General features: G+C 34.0%; 3 protein-coding genes across 6 annotated transcripts; all 3 read right to left on the bottom strand.

The window, feature by feature from the left end:
* Window positions 1–1,020: 1,020 nt before the first annotated feature.
* LOC123896664 lies at window positions 1,021–2,779 on the bottom strand. The gene is made up of 3 exons (XM_045947027.1): window positions 2,597–2,779; window positions 1,592–2,233; window positions 1,021–1,212 (listed from the first exon to the last, which is right to left on the bottom strand). Exons 1-3 carry the CDS (start codon window positions 2,777–2,779, stop codon window positions 1,021–1,023), a joined length of 1,017 nt encoding a protein of 338 aa, XP_045802983.1.
* A 1,193-nt stretch (window positions 2,780–3,972) lies between these two features.
* Window positions 3,973–10,123, bottom strand: LOC123894002 (pumilio homolog 2-like). Of its 2 annotated transcripts, XM_045943858.1 has the most exons (9): window positions 8,823–10,123; window positions 6,663–8,215; window positions 6,418–6,559; window positions 6,225–6,332; window positions 5,912–6,124; window positions 5,720–5,830; window positions 4,948–5,142; window positions 4,590–4,764; window positions 3,973–4,466 (listed from the first exon to the last, which is right to left on the bottom strand). In XM_045943858.1, exons 1-9 carry the CDS (start codon window positions 9,447–9,449, stop codon window positions 4,429–4,431), a joined length of 3,162 nt encoding a protein of 1,053 aa, XP_045799814.1. In that variant the 5' UTR covers window positions 9,450–10,123; the 3' UTR covers window positions 3,973–4,428. The 2 variants fall into 2 exon arrangements, with proteins under 2 accessions (XP_045799814.1, XP_045799813.1); XM_045943857.1 differs by having other exon boundaries at window positions 5,720–6,124.
* Window positions 10,124–17,749: 7,626 nt separating this feature from the next.
* Window positions 17,750–24,399, bottom strand: LOC123894000 (mediator of RNA polymerase II transcription subunit 8-like). Of its 3 annotated transcripts, none has more exons than XM_045943856.1 (11): window positions 24,179–24,399; window positions 22,255–22,686; window positions 22,047–22,171; window positions 21,788–21,971; window positions 21,254–21,367; window positions 21,102–21,166; window positions 20,306–20,602; window positions 19,631–19,837; window positions 18,810–18,863; window positions 18,332–18,392; window positions 17,750–18,245 (listed from the first exon to the last, which is right to left on the bottom strand). In XM_045943856.1, exons 2-11 carry the CDS (start codon window positions 22,553–22,555, stop codon window positions 18,046–18,048), a joined length of 1,608 nt encoding a protein of 535 aa, XP_045799812.1. In that variant the 5' UTR covers window positions 22,556–22,686; window positions 24,179–24,399; the 3' UTR covers window positions 17,750–18,045. The 3 variants fall into 3 exon arrangements, with proteins under 3 accessions (XP_045799812.1, XP_045799810.1, XP_045799811.1); XM_045943854.1 differs by having other exon boundaries at window positions 22,255–22,616; window positions 24,179–24,353; XM_045943855.1 differs by lacking the exon at window positions 24,179–24,399 and adding an exon at window positions 23,223–23,367 and having other exon boundaries at window positions 22,255–22,616.
* Between the last annotated feature and the right edge of the window lie 2,600 nt (window positions 24,400–26,999).

Below are 26,999 nucleotides of genomic sequence, written 5' to 3'. Positions count from 1 at the left end.
GATTGTTAACTTCCTTTGCTACCGCAATTTGTAAATATTATGATCAAAAGAAACTGGGTTATGAACAAAAAATTGATTTCTATTCATAGCATATATCATCGATAATAAAAGGAAAGAAAGCAACCCTCTTGACCCTAATTTAACCCTATTTTGAAAACAATTTTCAACAAAAAATACTTCAACAAGATTCGAGCTCATATTCTTTAAGAAATAGTTGGTGAATTTGTCACTAAGCCACAATAATCAATTTGATATAAGTTAGTAACCAACATATAATCAATATGAAATTAATGCTTAATTTTGTTTAAATAGAAATCAACCTCACGTTTTTTTTTTTATACAATACACGTTCATTTTTTTCTATATAACTCCAATTTTTTTTTTGTAATACGTTCATTTTTGTAATACTAATCCAATTTAATTTTTGTTTAAATATAAATCAATTTCTAAGGACATATATGCTATGAATAATTATCGTATATGCTTTGTCTTTCCTCTATATATTTAAAGTTTATTTTTCACCAATTTGTGTTTTCATTGCTACTATGCCTAGTTAAAATATTAAAACTCAACTTGCGCTACGTTATTTAAAAAGTTTTTATCGTTTTATTTTCTCTTTTATACACTCTAACTATTCATTCTCGTCGCTTAGCTCAGTTTGCAGAGACATTACATTATATATAAATGGGGTTGGGGTTTGAACCCTGATAATCTCACTTATCCATCTTTAAGGGTGAAATTTCTAGCCACTAGACTACTTGATAAAAATATAATAATAATTAAATGTCTTTTTTTTTTTAAACTGCTAAATTTATTAATAAGAAAGTAATTATCCAACATAAGGCATGCTATTGCTAGTATCACCATATAAGTTACAACCAAGGATAGACACAAAAAACAGAAAAGAGGCACCTAACCACAAGCAAGGCACCACAAAACAAAAGCAGCCAGCGTTATCCAAGAAAAAAAACAACAACAAAACAGAAACACATAAGGCTTAATTAACGCAGTAAGCAAAGCCTAGGTTCCACACGCCATTCGAATAGCAGACAAGGAGCAGCCTTTGATCGACTCAACCACCACTTCCAAGACGAAACCTTGATTCTTTCCACCAGTTCCGCGATAGTCACCCTCCCATCTTCGAACAGGACAGAGTTTCGGCATTTCCAAAGGTTCCAAACCACCGCGTTCCCAATCATAATCAACCCCTTTCTACAATTTTTACTACCTGACTCCATTAAACAATCGAAAATGGAGAACAAATTATGTGGGAGACTAAACAGAACATCAAGCCAATCAAAAATCTCCATCCAAACAAGCTGCGCAATTTCACAGTAAAGAAACAAATGCAATTTTGTTTCCATCGCTTCTCCACATAACGTACATGACACATTCCCGTCAGCAGCCAGAATTTGCCTAGTCAAAAGATTAACCCTAGTCGGGACTCTATTATGGAGTAATTGTCAGACAAACCCGCTCACTTTTGACGGTGTCGGGCATTTCCAAATATGTGAGAAAACAGCAGCATATGTCGGCACTACCTCAAATTCATGCACTGATAAATTTGAGACAGTCGGTAAGTTGATTTTACCGTGAAAACCTGTCCTCCTTCCGGCACCCAGCCCCATCGGTCTTCTTCATCTAGAAGTTTCGCCGTATTAATTAGCTTCATCAACTCATTGAACAAACAGGTTTCCCATTCAAAAAATCTCTGACGCCATAACATCCTCCATCGCTCTATACTACTGTTTGGATTTCTAACATCTGCTACCAACGCATCTTTTTGAGTGGAAATAGAGAAAAGGCGAGGGAATCGATCGCATAACGGCCTATCTCCCACCCAAGTGTCCTTCCAGAAACTTGTACACATACCATTGCCCAATTTTTTAACCACACTTTGATCAAACCAATTATGGTTAAGATTCGATCCAATTGAACATATGTCTCTCCACCACAGGGATGCAAACCAAGGCTTGTACTCCTCTCCCAGCTCCGTCTTGCCCACCACACCCACAACATACTTACTCTTCAGAACCTCCTTCCACACTGCTTGTTCGTCATGAAGAAGCCTCAATCGCCATTTTGCCAATAAACTGATATTCACCATGCGAATGTCTCTCACACCAAGCCCACCCTTCTTCTTAGGAAGACAAACAATATCCCACTTAATCCAACTAATCTTCTTTCTTCCACTCCGACCGCCCCAAAGAAACTCCCGTTGTATTCGACGAACCTGTTTCCACACTTGGACAGGAATTTTCAAAAATGAAAGGTACTCCCTCCGTCCCAAAAAGAATGACCCAGTTGACCGAAACACGCATGCCAATGCATAACTTTGGCGACTAATATCTTTAATTGTATAATAGTAAAAATTATAAAAAATTGATATTTTGAAAATACTCATCGAGACGAATCTAACAACATCTTATATGTTAATATTTATTTTTATTTATTAGTAGAAAAATATGGTCAAAACAATATATATGAATAGTGCATATATTCAAAATGGGTCATTCTTTTTGGGACGGAGGGAGTAAAAGATAGGTATAGCATTAAGCACAAAATTTAGAAGGATAATACGCCCTCCAAGGCTCACATACTTATTGCCCCACAAACCTAATCTTTTTCGGAGAAATACAAGCAGTGGTTCCCAAGTTGCATCACACCCAGAATTGGCGCCAACCAGAAGGCCTAAGTATTTGAACGGTAACACACCCACTGTACAGTTAAGAAACGTGGACGCCAACCTCATGAAATCATTTGAGACATTCACCCCCATTAAACTGCTTTTTCAGAAATTAATTTTCAGACCTGACGACATCTCAAACCCCGAGAGAATTGCCTTTAAATGTCATATTATAGTTAGTAACATTAAAAAAAATGGAGTTGTACACGTTTTGTTCATGTACCATGTATAATTGCCCATTAGTAAAGTAACTAGTTATTACACGGTTGCACATAGAAAAGTCAATTAACAAACGGGTCTTGCTAACGAGTGCCCCCGGGCACTCTTTAAGCATTCCATTTAAAGAAACTTTTTATTCAAAAAGTTAAATACTACAATTTCTAATGCGTTGACTTTACGCATTCCAATAAAAATTCTATAAAAAAACTTACTATTTAAGGGCTTAAAGAGTGCCCCGGGGGCACTATTTAGCATTTGCCTAACAATAAAGTAGTGTTGGTGCAAACAAATATTTTTCAAGGGGTTCATAAATGAAAAATACAATATAATTGGTGAGAATTTAAAAAGTTGAGGAGGAGCACTTGAACCCCCCGAGATGAATGTGTCTCCGCCACTAGTCTAAAGGATCGACAGGCCACACTCTCTCAGTTCGTATTCATATTGAAAATCAGAATCAAACGAGCTTTTACCGCTTTATTTCACACTCGATTTTTGTTTCCATTGAGCTCATCTTAGAACACAAGTGTTATCTTTTAACAAATGTTCCGCCCTAGTCAAACTCCTCATCTGACAATGTCTTCCACCTGAATTAACCAACTGAAGTCGGAATAAGTAAAATGTTAAAAATATTGGTATTTCACTTTTGTTGTGGCCACTTATCCTACACTTGTCAAGTCATTTTACAAAGAAAGGGAGTTCCCCACCTTTGAGTCACAGAATAAGTAAAATAAAATTAAAAATAGTGGTATTTTACTTTCGTTGTTTCTAGCTCTCATTTATCCTACACCTCTAAAGTTTATGTTGTTGCAAACTGCAGGTTGATCCAGGCTTGGACATTTGCAACCAATTCCCGATTCTTCAATCGCCACCAAATAACTCTGACATCATTTATCAAGTATAATACAATTATTACTATCCATGTAAGACTAATTTGATTAACAAAAAATATATTTAACTACACCTACCATAAGTTTGTCAAAAATAACTAAAACTAAGGTCACTTGAATCTCCATCACCATGTAATACCAACTTGAGGCTAAAAACACATCACACTGACAAGATAGTAGTGAAGGAAAATATAAGCTTGTAAAATTGGGGAATAAAGTGAATAAGCATACATGAAAGAAAAACCCTGCTCTACATAAACAGCTCTCCACATAGCAACATTTTGTACAGTCGCATCGTCAACTTATAAACAACTACCTCGCCGTTTTATGAAAACTTTACATCCACCTTAAAAACCTTGCTTGTATTGTCATTTTTATCTTCCATAGCAGGGACATCAGAGGTGTAGTAGTATTACACATCTGAACCTCACCTCACTTAAATTCTATGTATAAACTACAGAATGTACAGTTCTCAATTACAAACCGATAATTTTTATTACCAATCGGCCACAACTATCCATCACAGACAGATAAATAGATAGATAGATAAACATAACTCTTGATGCAGGAGAACAAAGGAGGGGATCACACTAGCCTCAGTTAGCTGTACAGACAACACTCTTTCTACGCCCACCCCTAAGCAGTATGAGGAGACTGAGCAGCAATTCTCCTCTCTGCAACAAATCAAGCGTTGAAATGTAATTAATACCTTCGCATACACAAGACATGATGCAGAAATATGGCAAAAATGCAGAAATATGGCAAAAAAGGTGATAATGAAAATAAGGTATAAGTACCTCCAGCAGCAACAAGTTTCTCTACACGAGCGACGATATGCTTTCCATAGGTGTACTTTTTCAATGCATTCAAATGAACTTTAATTCGAGAAAGAATGAGCTCACGCTGTTGGTCATCGCAAGTCTCCAGCACCTTTTGCACGACATAATTAGCAAACTGATCTTTCATCATTGCCTGCATATAAGAGCCCATTTTATCATTTGCAACACATGAACACCACTGTCAAAATTTTCAAGAATACTGAGATTTCGATGACTTGAGCATCACTCAATACTGCTACACTAAATAGGTGAAAACATGTCAAATATGATTCTATCACAATATTGTACTGTAGTTATTATAGGAAGTTCAAGAAACCTGAAGAGGCTCATTTTCATCAGTGGTGCCAAGCATCTCATTTACAAGCAATAGGCGTTCAGCAGGACCTCCAAAGGTCAAACACTTCTCCACAACATTAGATGCAAACTTCTGCTGGCTCATTTGAACTATATTTCCTGCTAATTCCTTGATAATTGTAGAACGCTCATGAGGTTTCCCATGCTCAAGCACATGCTGTTAGTTAGGAGGAGAAGACGAAAGAAAATAAGTGATCAGCTGACAAATATAAATGACATGCTAAATTAGTGTGGAGAAGCAACTAGAAGTTTGGATTGCAAAATGACAAATTTGGATTGAGTATGAAGCAAAAAGGATGGTATGCTATGACAACAAGCAATAAATACTAAATAGAGAAATACTAACTATTAAGTAACAATTATGACCTCGAATACCTGACTTCCAAGACATTCTCAATAAACAAAGTATTAATCCACTCAAAAATTCTAAAAACTAGGGCAAATATCATAATAAAGGAGGCATTCATATGGTCAGAAAAATTGCAGTAAAGAAAACCAATAAACGGGGAATAATTTCAGAAAAAACATGATGTGATGCACTGCTGGGATTATACTCCACTAGAAGTTGAGAAAAACCACTTTATAACTCAGTAAGATAGATAGCTGCAATGGATGAACAAGCAAAACACAATGATCAAGTAAACAATACAAGACATTCTAATTATTAGGGTACCACTTTTAAATAAATAAGTGTGGCAATGCCCAAATGTAAGTAGTTGGAATGAATTATAAACCTGGACGACATAGTTGCCATACTGATCCTGGGCTAACATGCTAACAGCTCCTAAAATTTCATCCATAACTTTCTGTTGTGTGTTAGGGTCTTCGCAGTGCTCTAGTACTCTCTGCCATGTAAAACGTATTACATTACATTCAAGGACTTTGTGGTACATAAAAGGAGTAACAAAACACTGAATAGATGTTACCTGTATCACCCGGCAACCATATGGATGGGTTGATAGTGTCACAACTTGATCAAAAAAAGTTGAGATAATGAAGTCAATTGCATCTTCAGGTACGCATTCAATACACTTCTGAATAACATGGTTGCCATTCTGATCTCGTACACAGCGCATGATATTACCATCAAGCTCTTGAACCATTTTAATCTTCTGGTCCAGATCAACAACTTCTATGGCCTAAAGATGTATACAAATATAAAAAGGTTGCCACATTCAGAAAATTCTGGACTCGAAGCCACTAAAAAAAATCCATCACTGCACTTAAAATTGTCAATACCTTCTGGATGACTCGACAACCATACATTTGAAGGCTAAGAGTCAGAACATGGCCATAAAGCTTGTTGGCTAACTCTCTTCTCTGGGCTGCAAGTCCATGCTCAAAAAACTGCCAGTTGCAAATTGTCAATCTAACAAGATCCATATTTATGCACGTTCAATATAGATACGGATTATCACATGGTAATAATTACCTTCTGAACCACATAATTACCAAAGACATCAGTCATCAAAGCAAGAGCATGTGGTGTTATTTCCTGATAAACCATATTTTTTTCGTCAGTAGTTGCTGTTTCAAGCTTTTGTTGAATAAACCGGCTCCCATATTGATCAGCACTGACAATAAGAGAAATTCAATTAGTTTAATTTTTCAAAAGAATAAGGCAATAATACAAAGAACTAACCATCAGAACATCCACCAGGCTATAAAAAGATGTACCTGAATTCAACAACATGCCCAGAAATTTCAGCAAGTTCAAAACACTTCGTTTTATTGTTTTTAAACTCTTCCAACAGAGACGAAGCGAAGTTTTCATCTAAATTTCCAGCATCTAGGTGCCATGGTGCCATGACCCCAGCTACATTCCTCATTCCAGAAGCAAAATGCATATTCAGGTCATTGTGCCTAATAGGACTGCCAGATCCAACTGGAGAACTGGATAAAGAGTTTGCCATTGGACTTCCTGGATAAGACAAGCCAACGCCATACGCAGGATTTCCATAATAACCATGATGGTTGGAACCACCAGATTTTCCACCCAAGGGAACATTGTATTGTGACTTCTGAGGTGAAAGTAGAGATCCAAGATAAGCTTTCTGAAGCTCAAGTAAATTCATGTAAGAGTTTCCCAAGTAATTCCTGTCCACAGATGGGTCGTTAAGTGCGGCAAGTTGTGCTGCAGCATACTCAGGTGTCCTCGTATACTGAGGATACATCGGATCAACATAAGGAGTCTGAAGAGCACCACCACCTGCAATTTGATTTCCCATTCTACTGAGTACATGCACATCAGATGGAGAAGCAACTCCAGAGGGCAAACCACCACCAAGGATTCTAGAGTCCATTCCAGGGGATGCCATGGCTGATGCTGCAGCAACATTTTCAAATAGGGGTGGCAGATTACCAGTTCCAAGTTGGTTAGCCATGAAGGATGCCACCGCTGGATTTCCACCATATCCACCACTCGGGCCATAGTTATTAAATGGTGAGTTGGGACCATCTGAAGGCTGATATTGTGCAGGAAAACCACCTCCACCACCATAAGGGGAGCCAGGTGATCCCTTGAAATACGAGTTATTGGGAGAGACAGCGGACTTTTGCATCTCAGCATGCCTATCCAAGGTAGAATTTTTCATGTCTGAACCACTTCCACTTCTCTTACCTGAATCCGAGTGAGCAGTTTTCTGCAAGTGTCCTGATTCAGACTTCTTTAAATATGAATTCTGCTTGCCATGATCCTGACCACCTTGCATACCGAAAAGATATCTCTGATAATTATTAACATCTGACTCAACCTGTGATTGGAAATGGTTATCACCATCTAACCCATCATCTGCTGACAATTTCATGCCGGACATTGCAGCCATAATATCTGCAGACCCATTGATGCCAGATGAAACATCATTAAATGTATCGGGACTAGTAATACCTCTCTTCTCGGCAGCAGAAACTCTCCCACTACCAATCGGTGTGGGACAGGGACTAGGAGCCCTAGCAATATGTTGTGGATCGGGAGTAGTGCTTCGTGACAGGGAAGAACCCCCAAGTGCAGCAGCATAAGAATATGAGGCTTGCGGGCCAATATTTTGGGATGCAGATGACCCTTGAACATTTGATCCGGACCTTAAGCCATCAGTGGATGAGGAATCGTGGCGTAAATGAGCCAGCTCTGCTTCTGCAGAAGATGTAATATCAACATTTTCATCAAATGCATTACGACTGGCTGGACGAGAAGGAAAGCCAGTGACAGAAGTGTTACGTCCCATGTCATCCTGTGCAAATTAATGGTTAAGATGATTGGTAGAATAAAAAGGGCCCAGAAAGAGAGAGATGCAAAATTTGAACATACATTTATCTATACATATATGGCACAGAAAGTTCACAGTTGATAATAGCAAGCAAATTAGATCTTCACAATTCATTACAAAGCTAGCTTGTTTCACTAAAAATCAAGGTTAACGAATTATCAAGCAAACATCCATCCACAATTGAAGAGAAAATAAAGATTAAGCTGAACAGATTAGAGGCTGAAAGATATGAATTCGACAATACAATCACAGAAGAACTGCAGGACCATTATCATCATATGCTCAGAAGCTTTAATAAATGTGAAGCGTACAAGTGCGCCAAAACATATGATTCTTCAGAAGTGCAGAATATGAACCCCAAACAAAGCCAAATCAATTAAATTTCTAAGTTATTCAATTCTATTTGTTAGTGGTTTTCTAGGTCTCAAATTTTCCATGTGCAAAAAAGATTTTACAGTGGATGCAAAGATCAAACTGAAAACACAAAATTTATCAAGACAAAATCCAGGAATGCAAAAACTGAGAAAATCGAGCAACAAAATTACAAATGGTAATGAAAAAAGCAAGCCACCTGAAAAATTTCTGCAAGGCTCTTTTGTTTGCTCCCAAGACCTAGTCCTGGCAAACCGATGAGTCCATCACCACCCCACTCGGCAGAACCTCTAGCTTTTTCATCAACCACCACCTCACTCTCTCTTTTCCTATTGTTAAATCCCGGAGGCGTGGCAAACATTGATCTACCACCATTATCATCACCTCCATTGACTTTCCTCCTGTCACCAATTCCACCAACTACAGAAGCTCCACCTTTTAGTCTCTGTGTAAACCTCCAATCCTCCTTTGATAACAAAGGAGGTGGAAGTCTAGGATTCAAATTCACATTAGAGTAATAATATTGAAGATAAGCTGGATCAGACCTAAGCTCTTCCTCAGAACCAAAACCATTCCCAGAAAACTCCGAAATTGCAGCTGTGGCAGCCGTAGAGCCACCACCAAACAACCCTCCAACTGCACTCAATGAACCATCCACAGTTGGAGGAGCTGATCCACTCCTATACAAATTAAGCTCAGGTTCATGATCATCAACCTCATGTCGTCGTTGATCACGAAGCAACATCCCTATTTCCTTCTCAAATTCATCTCCATATGAACCCTCGTTACCACCAATCACTGGCCTCCTACCCAATTCAGACAACATTCTTTTTTTCTCTTCTCAAATTTTCATCAACTAAAATATGATCACTACCCTTAACCCAAAACAAAACCCTAAACCGTTAAACTACTTAAAAACGTAAACTTTCATCATCAAAACGCAAAAGCCCCATATTTACAACATCATCAAAAGCACTTACTTGTAACTACTGAAACTAAAATTAATTAAAAATAATAACGATATTCATAATTAACTAACCCCATGAACGCTACAAGCTAAAACAGACCCAACTTCAGAATCAATCATCAGAACAAACAAGATTGAGAATTTGAGAATTTCACTTTGAAATACATAATTACTGACACAAATTGATGATAAAAATTCAGTCTTGAAGAACAAAATTGAAGTGAAAAATCATCGGAAAGGAAGAGAAAGATGAAAAAGATGAAGATTGTTGCAGTGAGATGAAAATGAGAGTGTTGATGAAAGCAATAAATCCGGCGGCTATTGGTTCATACAAGAACCCTTAGGGTTTTGGTCTATTAAGAAGAAGAGGATTATATACAATGATGAGAGCAAAAGCAAACCAAAAAAAATTAGTTTTTTTTATTCTTTTATAATTAAATTTTGCAAAGTTTCAATTTTTTTCATTTTCAGTGAAAAATGTAAAAAATAAGAGTTGTAATTTAAAATAATAAGTCCTAAAGATCAGGGGTAATTGACCAAGTGATAACCGACTGATGTTGTGGTGTTATATAGCCATGGCCAAGAGTGTGAGAGAAGAGTTTTTTTTTTTTCTTTATTTTTTTTTTAGAAAAGAATCTATAATTAATTGACACGTAGGGTTTAATAAATTTATGATTATGACACGTAGTGTTATTAGATTTGATGTTGGATTGAAAATAGGGCACAATAGAGTGTTACTACCTAGTACTAGTGTTAGCTTTTTTTTTTTTTCCTGACATATAGTACTCGTGTTAGCTAAGACTAGTTAAATTTCTTCAACTGCCCTTTACTAGTAAGTTGCTTCTTATGGGATATTTTTTGGGGTAGGAGGGTTGACTCCGGGGCACTGGTTAAGGTAACTAAAAATAGTAATATTATCTTGAAATTTGTGAAGTCAACATCTTAAAAGTTTAAATTTTTGTTTTTTCAATGTAATTTTTTTCTTTTCTTTCCCTTTTTAGTTCCTTAATTAGTGTCTCGGAGACACTGGTTAGCATGACCTTTTTATTATTATTTCATTAGGTGATGTAAAAAATCATGGAGAAAGTTTCTCCCCTTGACTCACTATTTTACTATTTCTAGTAAAATTCATGTAATTTTTTTAAATTATACTCATGACTTAGTTTTTGGTTTATAATGTTAACAATGAAAATTAAACCTAGTACCTTATGTATATTACTCAAATCTCTCATTACTATACTAAATTTAGTGGCTTTCATGACTTAGTTTCACCAATAAAAAATGTTAGAAAAAATTCTTTAAAAAAAGTATTTCTAATACTTATTTTTGTCATCGCAAAAGTGAGAGGTAAGCTATTGGTTAATTGTTTTACAAATTAATTATAGTTAGCAATTATTGAAGTACAAAAATTTTACCTTGAAACAAAGATTATGTTGCCAACTGACTCCAACTCCACGAAAATGTTGTCTTGTTGTCAAACACTAGCATCCAACAAAGCTTCCCAATCACCATGCAACATCCTAGTTTCACATTACACTTCTAGTGTTTCTTATGCACTAAGTACAAGAAAATAAATTAAAAACAACAAATACTATAAACAACAATAAATCAAAAAAACAAAAAGGAGGAAAAACGCCTTCAAAGTCAAACAAAATCACCCAACCTTTTCTACTTTTGTTATGTGCCATGCGAAATTAGTTGAGTTGTCTTTTATTTATGGAAGAAATAAATATTGGAGTTGAGATCGGTGGAAAAAAATCTACCAACATTGAGGACAATATAGTACTCCTTGGGGGTTCAAGTGAGAGTGAAGTTATTAACTCTTCCAACATTTTGTTACAGAGATTAACTGAAATGGTTACTTACTTATATCACTCCAATTTTAAATATAAACAAAAAATTATTTTTAAATTTATTAAATAATTAATGTATTTAGTCTATAATATTGTTATTTTTTTTAACAAGCAAAAATAGAATATATTAATATCAACCAAACAATCTCTTTTAGTATAAACATATCGAAAGAGACCACTAAAGTTCACAAAAGATCAACCGAGGAATTAGAATACAACAATACCAAATTAGCCGATTCACAAACAAGAAAACGGGTTCGACCACCAGCTATGATAACTTAAGTCAAAATTAGCATTATTTGCCTTCATCCACTAGAAGGAATATAGTTTTGCTTTTTCCCAGTGTTTTAAAAACCGGACCGGTCATCAAACCGGTAAGAGTACTGGTTCATTGGTTCATTGGTCGAACCACTGGGTCACTGGTCGAACCGCACGACTAAACCGGATAAACCGGTTGAATAAACCGGTATCTATAATAAAACTATATAGTTAATAAACTAGTCGAACCGGATGACTCACACTCTAAAAAGTTATGAAAATTTTAAAATGTCATAATTTCACAAATTTATTATTTAAATTCAAATTTTAAACATTGTCATTATACTTACAATAATATAGTACAAAATAAAATACAAATACAAATAAGTTTTGAATAAAGTCATTTCTATTTTCTAATTTATTTTAATAAAAAAGTAGATGGTGTAAGAAAGTTGAGCAAGTTTTTAAGTAATTTGTTTCTCCCTAATAATGGTTTAAATTTCCCCCACTCTATGGTTTAAAACTTTAAATATCCCCACGTTCTATTATAAAAAAAATTCAATGATAAGTGTGAGTATTAGAATAGTACTCATTCTAATAAAAAAGAACAGTAATATAAGTCAACTCAATACCCACTTCTCTCATTATTGTATATGGGCTGTGCTTAAAAAATAATATATGGGCCTAAAAAAAAGAACCCAATGGCCTTGAAATAAAACCACCAATTGAGACAAGTCATACAACCCTAATAATCATTATTATTCTTGTAGCCGCCTACCACTTCTTCTGGTCCATCAGTTTTCTTCTTCACTTTTCTCTTCCCTGTTTCTACTTCTGTTCCCATAACATACATTATTATACTTATGAGAAGTAATAAAATCATCATGAAACAAAGAGAATTTTGACTCTAAAATTACAAGATTAATCTATGTTACAGTTTTAATCTTCACTTTCTTTGTTTCTATTTAATTTCTTCTAGATCTGTTCAGTTTCATATATTGTTCTTTTTTTAGAAAACTGAAAAATTCTTCTAAATCTTCACTTCCTTTGTTCATTTTCTATTTAATTTCTTCTCCATGTTTTGACCGTAAAAATGTTTGGGTTATACTTTTTTTTTTTTTTTTTTAAATATGCATTTAAACCGGCCGGGTTTGAAAACCGCCGAGTCACCGGTTTTGTCCGGTTTTTCCGGTTTTGTCCGGTTCACACCGGTTTGATTACATGTCCGGTCCAGTTAACGAACCAACTCGGTGACCCCTCCGGTTCACGGTCCGACCGGTTCGACCGGCCGGTCCGGTCCGGTTTTTAAAACACTGCTTTTTCCAACTGTTAAGGTATGGACTTCTTTGAATTTTTTTAATAATCTATGATTGTGTTCATTCCACACAACCCAAGCACAAAGGAGTCAAATTAGTTGCGAAAAGGATCGCCGCACTTTCATACCACCTGTCGAATAGTTAAACTAAATAAAGTGGTTTGAAAGATTTTGTTGATTCGCCAACGAAAAATCAACCCAAGACCGAACTAACGTCCACAAAAGAACCAACGGGTGTTGTAGGAGACGAACAAATAACGAGATGATTCGGCACATCCGCCCTCAGACACACAGTAGTGAGCATCTAGAAGTATTGTTGGCAACCTGTTTCAGAAGAGCCTCATGTAAAGATTACCTTCAAAAAAAGAACTTGTATGTGCCAAATTAAATATTGGGTAAATAGTGTTATACCCCCCTGCAAAATAGGCGAGTTTTGCGTTACCCCCCTGCAAAATATTTTTTTGAGATTACCCCCCTGCAATGTCAAGATTTTTTGCGTTACCCCCCTGGCTCAACAAGTGGGCATATGACATGGAAGAATCTTGACGTGGCATGACACATGGAAATTAATTTATTTTTTATTTATTTTTAATTGTCAACTCATTAATTAATGTGGGTTTTTAATTAAAAAAATGAAAAAAAAACTTAAAAGTTGTTATATTTTTATGAACTTACTTAAAAGAAAGTTTTTTTTTTTTACTAAAAGTTGTTATTATATATATATATAAAAAAATTCTTATATATATATATATATATATATATATATATAATAACTAATAATAGAGTAACCAAAAAAAAAATGAAGATGAAAAAAAAACTAATAATAATAATAGTAACCAAAAAACTAATAATAATAATAATAATAATAATAATAATAATAATAACTAATAATAATAGAGTAACCAAAAAAAAAAGTTTCTTTAAATAAAAAAATTTCTTTAAAAAAAAAAGTTTCTTTAAAAAAAAGTTTTTTTTTAAAAAAAAAGTTTCTTTAAAAAAAAAAAGATTTCTTTAAAAAAAAAGTTTCTTTAAAAAAAAAGTTTTTTTCATTTTTTTTAATTAAAAAATAAATAATTACTGAGTTGGCAATTAAAAATAAATAAAAAATAAATTAATTTCCACGTGTCATGCCACGTCAAGATTCGTCCATGTCATATGCCCACTTGTTGAGCCAGGGGGGTAACGCAAGGAATCTTGACATTGCAGGGGGGTAATCTCAAAAAAATATTTTGCAGGGGGGGTAACGCAAAACTCGCCTATTTTGCAGGGGGGTATGACACTATTTACCCTTAAATATTTTACTTCATCCAAAATAACAATATATGTATTAATTATTTAATAAATCTTTTTTGACACAATTATTTAATAAATTTAAAGAATGAATTTTTTTTACTTATATTTTTTTTACTTGTATAGTAATTTGTTTCTTGTCTTTTTCTTATATATATATATATATTTCATCTAATATGTCCCCACTTCAACCGATTTGTTCTTAATACGTATCATTAATCACATGAATTTAATTATTAAAAATATACGATCGGTAAATAAGTAGTACATTTTTATCAAACATTATCTTATAATTAGGGACGGAGGTAGTATTTGTTTAAAAATATATTTTATCAATTGAGCTAGAATTGTCAACGGTTTACTAACATGTTTAATTAGTATGATATTAATTGTTTCTTCATATTGATATGAAATTGTGAGTGTCGTTAGCAATAACTCTCAACTAAATTAATAACCATGTGGGGCATATAAGGTGGGGTTCTTATTTCTTTATATATATGAGCCAAGAATCGAATCTCTGACTATGTTCTTAAGGGACCGAGACTCTTCCCATTTTATTTGTGAAATTATTATTTATATAGTGGAAAAATGGTGAATCCTAATTAGTTGTCAACTATGTTGTCTAGGTACGGGTAAGGTACCGCACCGGTATCCGGTACGGGTACTGGTACACAGTACGATATTTTTAGAAAATTTAAGATACAGGTACGTTAATATAAAATATTAGAAAAATTATTTTTAAGTGAATTATTATCATCATGCTTTGAAGATTTAATTTTTTTTGTTCACCGTCTCAACTATTTTCATAAAAAATTAGAGATAATTGAAATATAATAAAAAATTATAATATTTTAAGAGATTTTTCAACGGTCAACATGTTTTTCCCGTATTCATCATCATAAATCAACCAAATAAAAATGGGAACGGAATCGATGAGTATCCGATACTGATACGTACCCGGTACGGGTACTTCACCATTTTAGGAATACACATGCTACATAGTTTGTCGATTGTCATGTAAAACAAAATTATAATTTAAATCATGGTACATACCTCTTGAATTCTTTTAAGTATTATAGGATTTTTACTTTATTTTATGAACGAAAATTCCATGTGCATTTTTTCTTCCTGCAGCTTTTGTGTCCTTTTCTTTGTACACAACAGTTCCCCTCGTATATTTTCTTTTTCATTCATGAACCCTATGAATTCGGTCCAAATGAGTACTATAGCATCCCTAAAAGTATTTTTACATTTAGTTTTAGGAGATACAGTACTGTAGAAATTGCCCATGAGAGAGGCAAATTACCGGTTATAGTAGGTGTAGTAGGTAAAAGAAAATAATATATTTCTTAACTTAGAATTATTTAAAAATAAATATTTAACAAAGTTTATTTTAAAAAAAATAACTCTTCTTGTGTTATGAGTAATTGTCTTCAACGTCAAAAAGATAATCTTCATCTTCTTCATCCCTTTTTTCATCTTTTTCATAAATTTTATAAAAAAATTCTGGATTTTCAGCACAAGCTTCAAACAAACCAAAAAAAAATTCCAAAATTATAAAATTCAAAAAAAATTCCAAATTTTACCAACATCTTTGCACTCAAATATTTCCTTCTTCCTCCTTCACTTAATTTCTTTGAAATATAAAATCTGATATTTTTTTAAATGATCAAGAATTTGATGAAAAAGAAGTGTATATGGGGTGTTCGTGATTTTATGAAAAGAAATTGTCATGGGGATACGTTAATGAAGCAAAAGAACATATTTGAGGGAAAAGAAAGAAAATATTTTTTTTTGTGCTGCTGTGCAGGTCCTGGGAGTTTTTAAATGATTGCTTTAGTTTTTGAGCTTCTTTTTGTTAGCTAGCTGTGAGGTGGTGTGTGGCTCACACGTTTTGTTGTTTTTAATCTTCCACTTTGATTAAAAAACAAAAAGCAAAAATAGAATTTAAAATAACCCACAAAATATTGTAGCACCAATTATCTAGTCATTCATCTCTACCCTCCATTATCTTGTCATCTAATCCCATGGTAAAAAAGCCCTCTTTACGGGTGAGAGATATGTTTCCCTCTCTCGCCCTAGAGTCTGCCCTTAAAATATTGTAATGCTCTTCTACCAAAAAAGTATATTGCATCAACTAGTTTGACACCAAATGTTACACCTTTTAATAACATTTTAACCGATATAAATTTTATAAAATTCACTGTTGGATTGAAAGTTTATATCATATAGATCATTTATGTAAAACTTCACAAAAATCCAAAATCATTTAACATGTTATTGAGATACATCAAAATTAACGGTTTTTCTCTTTAGTTGGTGTCATTTAATCCTGACCTATATATATATATATATATATATATATATATATATATATATATATATATATATATATATATATATATATATATATATGATGTAGTTCAATATTAGTAAAAAATCAAGGTACTTTAACTGTGAAATCATTTTTTTTTTTTAAATTGAATATCTTCCATACGCAATTTTAAATATTAATCATTCGAGCTTTGTGACATCTAAATGAATGACAAACTTTACCTATGAGTTTTGACGTTGCTACTTGCCCAAATCATAGATTGAACTTATGATATTGATTAAATTAAAAGAGACTTATAGTATATCTCATCTAAACGCTTTTCGGGTGTAATCAATTTTTTTAAAGTGTAAAATATATATTTTCTAACATCAAAAATCCCTTTTTAGCTTCCTTAATAAATGTCTTAACAGTACTTGTTAACATGATTCAAAAATAAATTAAAATTTCACATTTCAACTAATTTAAGCTGTGAAGATCTTTTTGAAATGTTTACCGGAAGTCAAAAATCATAATTGAGATAAATTAGAAAGAAGAAAAAAAAGCTTAAGAAACAAATTCATTCCTCGAGTTAAATGTTACTTTTTTTGCTGGACCTGGCTGGAGTTAAATGTTATGCAGGCAATTTATTGAGTTGCAAGTTGCAAGGACCTAACTTATCGTTAAGTGAAAGATCTTCTTACTGTTACTCACCTAGTTAAATACTCATAAATGTGGTATCACCCATCAATAAAAACAGCCATCAATTCAAGACACTCTAGCTTTTGTCAATAACAGAATTTGGTATAAGAAAAATGGGATCCAAATTGCCTTAAGTAGAAAAAGCACACGGCTTAACATAATTTTTAATCACAATCGTTAATTAAGATCCGACGTCTCATATTACATATTGACAAAATCAACAATAAAAGATATATCGACAGTAGAGTTCAATACATGGCGTCTTTTGTGTTAACAAAATGTGTTTCCTGATAAATAACTACTAGCATTTTGTAACTTGCAAAAATTGAGGTTTGAATTTAACTTGAGACAACTTTATTTGATGGTCAATTTTCTTAATAAAATAAATTTACATATATTGATATTCACATTCACGCATAAGTAAATTCCATACCAAAAAATTATGCAAATACAACTTATATGATTAGAGACTACATAGACATTTGATATATTATGGTACAGGTTCAAACCAACAATTCTTCACTCATTACCCTCTACAAAAACCCAAAAAGAATCCTATTTATCATTTTCCAGTTGAGTTATTTTTTACAATATCTAAACAGGCAGACAATCCAAAATTACAAAGAAAACAACAAAACAGTTTGCTTCAGTTTCTGTGAACCATGTTTCTAGGGCAACATTGTTTGATAATTCATTCTAAACTGAACCCAACCATGCTCAATCGTATCACTGTGGATTTTGTTGCCTCTGTTGAGAGAAATTTGGATGATTCTGTTGAGCGTTCTGAAGAGTCATCATGCCAGATTGTAGATTCTGAGCATTTGACGCCATGCCACCAAAAGCACCTTGTGAACTGTGTTGTTGTTGTTGCTGCTGTTGCTGTATGGACATCATACCACCAGGGTTTCCACCTCCCATGTTGAACACTGCAATGTAAACCCCAAGCAATGATGATTCAACAATAAGACAAGTAGAAGATAGAATAAATGACATTGAGGAATGAAGTTCATACTTTGATCACTCAACATTTGGGAAGGATGACTTCGCTGAGGATTGTTTCCAGATAATCCGTACTGAGGAAATGAAAAATGTAGAACAAATTTGAATGTTATCCTCGTATGATCAACAGTTAAGTGAGTTAACCAATAAGCAAGCTGAAACTTCAAAGAACTATTCATTCTATACTGATCATGAAAAACAATAAATACATGACAATTGTGTTGTCTAGAAAAAGCGGAACAACTCCTAAAGTAACCCACTTGTTTCGATTATAGCTGTGCCCATACACTAATCATCATCATGAAGTACAATGTGGATGCATAAGTCAACAAAATAGTGTCCAATCTCTAGCAAACATGCCAAAAACATCATGGATATATCATTCACAATAAGTTCCTCAACTTCTATTCTAATCCGACAAAATATATACTCCAATAAAACCAACAGAAGTATTGACAGTACACCATATGCACAAAACATCACAGACAGACCTGCATCCGTGGTAGAAGAGATTGTGAAGTTATCCCAGCTGAAATGTTAGGAATCTGCGATTATGAAGCAAAAATCATCATATAAGTAATAATTGTTGAACATAAGCAAATTAACAGTATAAGCAGCAATTGTCAAAAAAAAAAAAAAACAGTATAGGCAGCACAGGCAGATCATCAAAGATCAAGAAAGTAATATTTTCAAACAGGGTGATGAGCAGAGAAATGCAAGAAATAACATCCCCAAAACACATAAAGGTATTTGAGCTCAAGAGAACTGCAACAGGGTTTTAGAAAGCTCAATTTCCATTTAAATAAAAAAAATTGCCCGGTCAAGAATTAGCATCAGTTAAGTTAAATGTAATTCCATTTTCAACAAGAACATCTTCATCCCGGCTCATTTTCCTCATCCATTTTGCAATAGGGCAGCCAATATGATTAGCTGTTTTCCATCTTTTAGCAATACGACTATACACTGGCCACACCGCAAACATAAACGATATATAGGCTCATTGTAATTAAATAACTAATGTGATTGATTATGCTATGTGAGCCATATTTAGTCTGTAATTACATGCCCCACACGGGACTGATACACGGGTATAATACAACTTCCCTCTGTCTGAAAAGAGGGTTAGCAAGAAACAAAAATATTAACCAACAGCTTTCTCAAAAAAAAATAAAAATTAACTAACACAAATACAAAGTAAAAAAAATTAGGTACAAATAAAAGTTAATTCCAAAAAAAGAGAAAACTCTATTAGGTGAGAAATTTTTTTGATGTTTACTTATTGGATTTAAATTATACGACATGCATATCATACCATCTGGGTATTTGGTGTTGTTTGAGCAGCACTAAATAATGCACTGTTAGCATGACCCGAAAACTGGCTTAAACGATTCATCTGATTTCCTTGATTGAGTTGCGTTTGACCAATGCCATGCTGCATATGTGCCGAAGAAAGCTGCCTACTCTGAAATTGTTGATGTCCAAGTTGTGGAGAAAATTGCATCTGATGTTGCCCGTGCAACTGTGGAGGAGAGAAACATACTATGAATAAGACTAATATAGTTAGCTGCTAATATGTCCATGCATGTATTTATATCCTCAAGTTATTACTTTTTTATTATTTGATCATTCAGAATTTACTAGTGTCCTTCTGAAACAGCACACACACATCTAAGTGCATAAGGAGACATGATAGTTAAGAGTAAACCTATTAGAAGAAAAATTAATTTAGTGAAGCACTAATTCCTGGTTAACCAAGGCCAACCGGCCAATCAGGCTTTCAAAAGTATAGTTGTGTTTGAATAGAATACAAGTTAATGTTGATAACCACTTCTGATACATGCTCCAGAGTGCATTGCTTCTCCAAAAAATGATTATCAGACATAAGGAAGTTAGAAAACATATATTTAACAATATAATTTAACTAGTCCTTTAGGTCATTTCAAGGTTGTATTCACTCAATGCAGAATACTTATTTTGAAAACTTTACCTGCCCCAGTCCTTGCATTGTAGATTGCCTGAACTGTTGCTGCTGAGCAAGAATTTGCTGTTGCTGCTGTTGAGACTGCTGCATCATTTTCTGTCGTTGCTGTTGTTGTGTTGTTGGCTGTTGCTGCTGAAGTTGTGGGGTTTGCTGCTGAGGAGATGGCGTATTCATTATATTTGTAGAAGACCTAGGTGAATTGGCATATGGAATTGGTGAAGCTGTTGTATTGTCAAAAGAAGTGGCGCTGGTTGCAGCAGAAGGAGATGCAGCTGATCTTCCCAAAAGTTGTGATCCTGAGGTCTACATTAGCAATAATGTGAGGATATTGAACAATTTACAACTAGAAGAATCAATGCTTTTCATAATTTCAAACCACCAAATGAAGTAACTAGTTCTCAGTCCATAGGTTTAAAAATTCAGCAATGAGGACAGAGCATGAAAGATAAATATCAAAATAGACAAGGAAAAATAAGGCTAGCTGAAGAATCAACCATGCAGCGCCGCTTAAAGCAGCTGTGCAATTTAACAAATTTTAATGTCCTTCAAGTTCAACCTATTAAGGGTCAGCTGGGTTCACAAATATAAAAGTAAAATATGAGACTATGGCACAGGAATATTTCAAATCACAAAACTGGATATGCAAAGGTTGAATGCAAATAATGTTGAAGCAAGAAAATCCAAAATCATAACTAATCACAATTCACATGTACCGTTTATTTACAGTATTAAAAAAACAAGGGTGAAGAAGACAGTCAAATATCCGTTTATAAAACCTTCATGGAAATGTGAATGACCTGACCTGTAACAACGAATTCTGGCCACCCATACTGTTTGATGACAGTGGAGTATTCTTCATATACACATCTGAAAGTAATATATATAAATGTCATTTGGGGTCAAAATTTTAAAATCCATAATATTTTAGAGATGGAGTTAAGAAGAGTGATTTACTATTGTTAGACCCGTCAGGAAAAGATTGTGCACCCTCGTTGACAGGATATGCATCTGCCAAATGCATTGGAAGTGAAGCAGTTGTACGCCTCTGGTCTGCAGGTATCCGTAATTCTGCATGAAGTTCCATTATATCCAAATGATCATCATATAGAACACGAACTTGGAGAGTGACTGACATGACAGTTTATTAAGTTCAACAAAAAAAAAAGAAGCTTTCTTCAAAGCAAGCCAACCAATAGCACCTTCTTGTACTCAAGAAGTCCTTATGAATTACACTACATCCAATGCAAACAGTGTACAGATGTATAATAGCAGAATTATCCATATGAAAGCAATCTCAGATCTCAATATGTATGTAGAACCAGAGTGATAGTTGGTTGTGATATGTATGTATGTATGTACATACTAACTATGAGACGTATGTACGTGCGTACATAAGTTATGTATGTATGTACTAACTACGTACGTACATATGTATGTATGTATTTATGTATATTTTGAATAATATAAGGCATCAGGTGAAATCATTACCTTCACCAATATTGACGGCGGCTCGGAGTAGATTTTCCTGTTCTTGAATTTTGGCAGCCTGACCCTTGTCGAGAGTGGGGGCAATGGCAGGGCCTTGACGAGTTCCAAAGCAATAAGCTTTACGAGTGTCTGCCAATACTTTCTCAGCACCTTCACAGGCTGCGGCAATCATATCAAGTCTAGCCTGCAAAACGGAATGAAGAATGAAGAGGGAAGAGGGAAGAGGGAAGGAAAGTGTGAAATGGAAAGAGGAAAGGACCTTCAACTTGTCAATTTGAGTGGGAATTGGGAGGTTCTGCATCCCCTGAAGCAGTTGATCTCTCTTGGAGGTGTCCTCCGTCTCCATTTCAGGGAGTAGTTTTGTGGAGAGCATAACAGGCAGTACTGAGAAAACATTATAATGGTAATTTGAAATGTGAATGAAAAGCATACAGTATATATGAGATATTATAGATATACACTCGTACTTGTAGCATTATCGGCATTGACATTCTTGGGATGGACTATGAATGCCTTGGAGACCTTCTTGATATCATCAACGATGTTGAAGAGTTCGAGGTTGACCATGGAATACTGACCCAGAATATCTTGCCATTTGGGAGTGGTGTTAGTGCGAGCATATGCATCGAAATCTTCCAGAATCCTCGATATGGCTTTGAACAGGCTGATAGCACGCGTCTTTACTTGTTCTAGGTTTAACTGCTGCTGCACTGCCTGGTTCAATCTCTCCTGCTGCTGCTGCTGCTGTTGCACCAACTCACCTTCCATTTTTCCTCCCTTTTCTGTTTCCTTCTCGCTCCACTCTTAGACCACAAACAAATATACAGTACTGCAGAATAAAAGGTTAATCACGCATCAGAGCAGCAGCACCTACTACAGTAGCCATGATTATCCTATTCCTATAGCAACAAAAATCCCGTAAAAAAACACTTTGTCAGAAAAATAATTTACAACAGAAAAATGTGACACAGTTTCCCAACATAATCCAAATTCAAATGTCAAATCCTTCATTTTTGAATCCACAACATCATTCATTTGATAATACTAGCATTTCATTCACATTGACGGGAAAGTGACTATAACGGCGTAATAATGATTACATAGTACTTAAGCTGATAACTTAAAATAAAGGCAAGAAATTACAAAATAATTAGTTCTCATTACAAGCAAAAAAATCATTTATTTTTCTGTCCAAATGCTATAGGTCACCAAGAAAGACTCTAATCCAAATCAAAACATGGATGAACATAGATATCCTAAAACCCAGCATCAAAGACTACTTTCATATATTATTCCAACATCTAATTCAACCAAAACATAACAATAGCCCAAATTTCTACTTTCTACATGCACAGCTTTTCCAAAACAATCCACACTGAACATCTAACAAACAGCTTATGTGCAATCAAAGACTGAAAAATGTGGGAATGGTCACCATGAACAAATTAGAAAAGATAAAGATGAAGCCCTAATTCTTAAATCTTCCCCTTTCTTTGTCCAGCGAACTCTCCTTTAGTTTGGACCTTCACTTTCCTAGATGCATTCAATGAGACGAGATTTAGCTTCTCTTGTTTTGAACCAAAAATTCAAGGGGATTTTTACACCCTAAAGAAACAGAAAGAACACGGGCTTTTCTTTTGCAGGGAAAGCAGCGGAAGAAATACAAGATGCTACCGAACTGAAAAAGACGATGATGGATGGCAACTCGTGCCATGTGACACCTTAATTTTTTCTGTTTAATCTAGACCACTAATTCTTATTCTATAATTGTTCTCATTTCTCACTATAACAATATGTTCTCACTGTAGTCGTCCCCGATATATATATAACTTACTTTTAATCAATTCAAAATTAACTTTCAAACACAACTATTTCGTAAAGAACGCGGCATGTAATTTATTGAACTAAAAATCTTCCACAAATATAAAATGGTAATAAACCAACAGGCACAATTTTGAACTAAAAATGTGTCACAAAATCACATTTTCAACTCTCACAGTTTGAACTCTCACACTCACTAAAATCAACAAACACAATCAGCAAACACTAAAACTCACAGTCTCACACTAAAATCAACAAAACTCACTTACCATCTCATTCTCATGCTAAAATCACAATCTCACATTAAATTAAAAAGTTCAAATCAGAAAATTACAATCTTCAAATCAGTTCAATATTCAAGTCAGTTCAAAATCACAATCTTCACACCAAAATCACAATCTCGCACTAAAATTAAAAAAATCAGTTCAAAATCATTCATAAAAGAACAAAACAACATTCAAATTGCTTCACAAAATTTTCAAGAAAAAACTCATCCATTCAAAATCAACAATGTGCTGTTGAATAGAGAGTGGGGGAGAGGGATGACAAAGTTTGTCTACGTTGCCTTACCTTTCCAAAAACAGAGAACCGATGCGGAGACAGAGAAGTTGCCGGAGACTCGCCGTCGCCGCCGGTGAGCGTCTTGGAGGGAAAGGAGCGTCGCGTTTCAGAGAGAGGGAGATTTTAATCTGTGAGAGCTGCTTTTTGTTTTTTTTTTTTGTTTTTTGACGAAGAGAGTTGCTTTTTGTTGTTCTTTCGATAATCGCTTTTTTTTTTTTTGATAATTCGATAATCGCTTTTTGGTATAAATACTTAAAAATAAACTTTCATCTATGAGATTTTTAAGTGCGTTTAGATTGACTTATTTTTTTAACTTGTGTAAAATAGTTTGTGCAAATAAATAAATTTATATGAATTATTAAAAGTTTTTTAAACACGGCAAGTTATTTTCTCGTGTTTAAAAAACTTATAATAATACATAAAAATTTATTTATTTGCATAACCTATTTTTATAAACTCAAAAATAAGTTAACCCTTAAATATGTACGAGCCAAGACCTAAGATTCGAACCTCTGACTCTGACATTCCACTTGTTCACTTTTAACAACTATCTTGATTTTCCTTGATATCAAAATTCTAAAAGAAATGACGTGGTTTAGTGTTTCTAGCATTGAAGAATGCATCTAATATCATACAAACATTGATATGCTTCATTGTTCCTTGGATTAAGGGCGCATTCAAATTAGATATGCATTGTCACCTATCTCAGAATTTTGTTACCACGAACTAGTTGCTCAAATAATTTATTAGCTATAAATTTCATATTTAAAATGAATAAATAGGACATCTAAGGTTCGAATATCAGTCCATGCATAAATAATGTAATGTTTCTACCAATTAGCCATGTTCATTTTAAAGTTAAATTAGTCGTGTATTCATCTGCTTGGGTCTATATGCATTTTAGTTTGGTAGATCATTGTTGTGTTGTTTTTGCACTGTGTGATGAGATGTTTTCATATTCTTTTTACGATGAGTTGGTTTGTTTTTAATGTTATGTTGACTTTTATTCTTTTATAGTCTTGAGTCTTGACACATCTTCTGCTTTGAATAGTTATATCAAGGCAAATGCTAACATGCGCCATTAGGACACATGATAAGCAATTCAATATAGAAATATTTTTCTCAAAAATTGTGCATTCAATTTTTCAAAAGTCAAACTATTGTGTTTTTCAATGCAATAATTCTTCTTTAGGTTCATTAACATGATACACATTAGCAATACACTTATATCAATATCATTTCTTATGGACGTCGAACACGTCATGTCAATGTTAAAGTTGTTGGTGGGATTGATAGGTACTTACAAATACTTTGACACTCAAGTTAGTACTTAGTAAGATGTGTAAAGTAAGTTGGAAGATCTATACTTACGAGGAAGAAGTATACATAAAATGTCATTGATAGGAACTTGAGGGATCTCGTCAAAGGTAGGAGGGAATCAAAATCATCAAGATTTTGATTAGCCATAAAATACTACAGTTTATTGTACGGACGTTATAGTGGGATTATGCTCGTTGTGACTTGATGGATAAGCAAACCATAAAAATGGACAAATTAAAGTTTTGGACTACGCATACGACGGACATGAACCTAAATCTAATCCAGAAAAATTTCTTTAAAAAAAAGGCATGAGGAATCAAGACCACCAAGATTTTGATTACCCATAAAATGCTTCGGTTTATTGTACGGACCTTAGCTTTAATAACCAATATATTCAAGTTAGTAATATGTGTGAAGTGAAAGATATTAAATTGGAATATCTATGTATTGCAAAAAAAAAAAAAGTTGGAAGATCTATATATGAATACTTACGAGGAAGGAGTATATATAGGTGTGTGCTTAGCTAATGCCATTGATAGTGGGGAGGAAATCATAAGATCTTCATCAAAGGCATGAGGGAATCAAGACCATCAAGATTTTGATTAGCCATAAAATGCTCTGATTTATTGTACGGACGTTACCACAAGATTATGCTCGTTGTGATTCGATGGATAAGCAAACCATCAAAATAGATAGATCAGGGTTTTGAACCGCACATAATGGTGGACATAAATCTAAATCTAATCCAGAAAAATTTCTTTAAATAAAATGGCAAAAATATGACCACATATAACTTTCAAAAATGAAATTCAAATATCATACGAATTGATTAATTAATAATAATACTATTTTCTCGCAAATTTTTCTTATAACCAAGTATAAAAAATAAATCAAACAAAAATAAATACAGTACAGCATAAGAGAATTTTTTTAATTCTCTTTAGTAAAAAGAAAAAGGACAAAAACGAAAAAGGCACATAAAAATAGAGAGGTGGAGTCCAGTTGTGATTGTGAGTGAATCAATAGAGATAGAGCAGCAAGACAGGTGCATGGTTTATGGTCCAGGTCCTTGTGGGCTGTCTCATCTAATCTAATCTAAGGTTAATAATTAAAATTAATGAACTAACCATGCCACTTGTTGTGTATTCCTATTCCACCCTAACTATTTCCATTTCAACCTTCAAAATCAAAATCAAAATTGACGTCTTGGTCTCATTTCTATGTATTCTTAATTAATCCATTCCATTAACTCGTGGGCCATTTTTAATTATTAATCAACTTTAATTAATCCTAATCACCCGATTAGCCTGCCTGCATGATCCTACTTAGTAAATCCCTAACTCATTTCATATCTTTTTTTGATTCTTAATTCATTCCTCCATATCCGGTCCCATGATTTTATTTCCTAATATTCTTTATTCAATTATTGAAATTTCAATCAAACCCATTTAATAAATTAACTAATATACTAATATAAAATCAGAAATTGCCATGTATTTTCCAGCAGAGA

Source organism: Trifolium pratense, linkage group LG7, assembly GCF_020283565.1.
Source record: "Trifolium pratense cultivar HEN17-A07 linkage group LG7, ARS_RC_1.1, whole genome shotgun sequence".
Classification (NCBI taxonomy): Eukaryota; Viridiplantae; Streptophyta; class Magnoliopsida; order Fabales; family Fabaceae; genus Trifolium; species Trifolium pratense.
The sequence above is the reverse complement of the archived record's forward strand: the minus strand, read 5'-3'. Positions and strand labels throughout refer to the sequence as shown.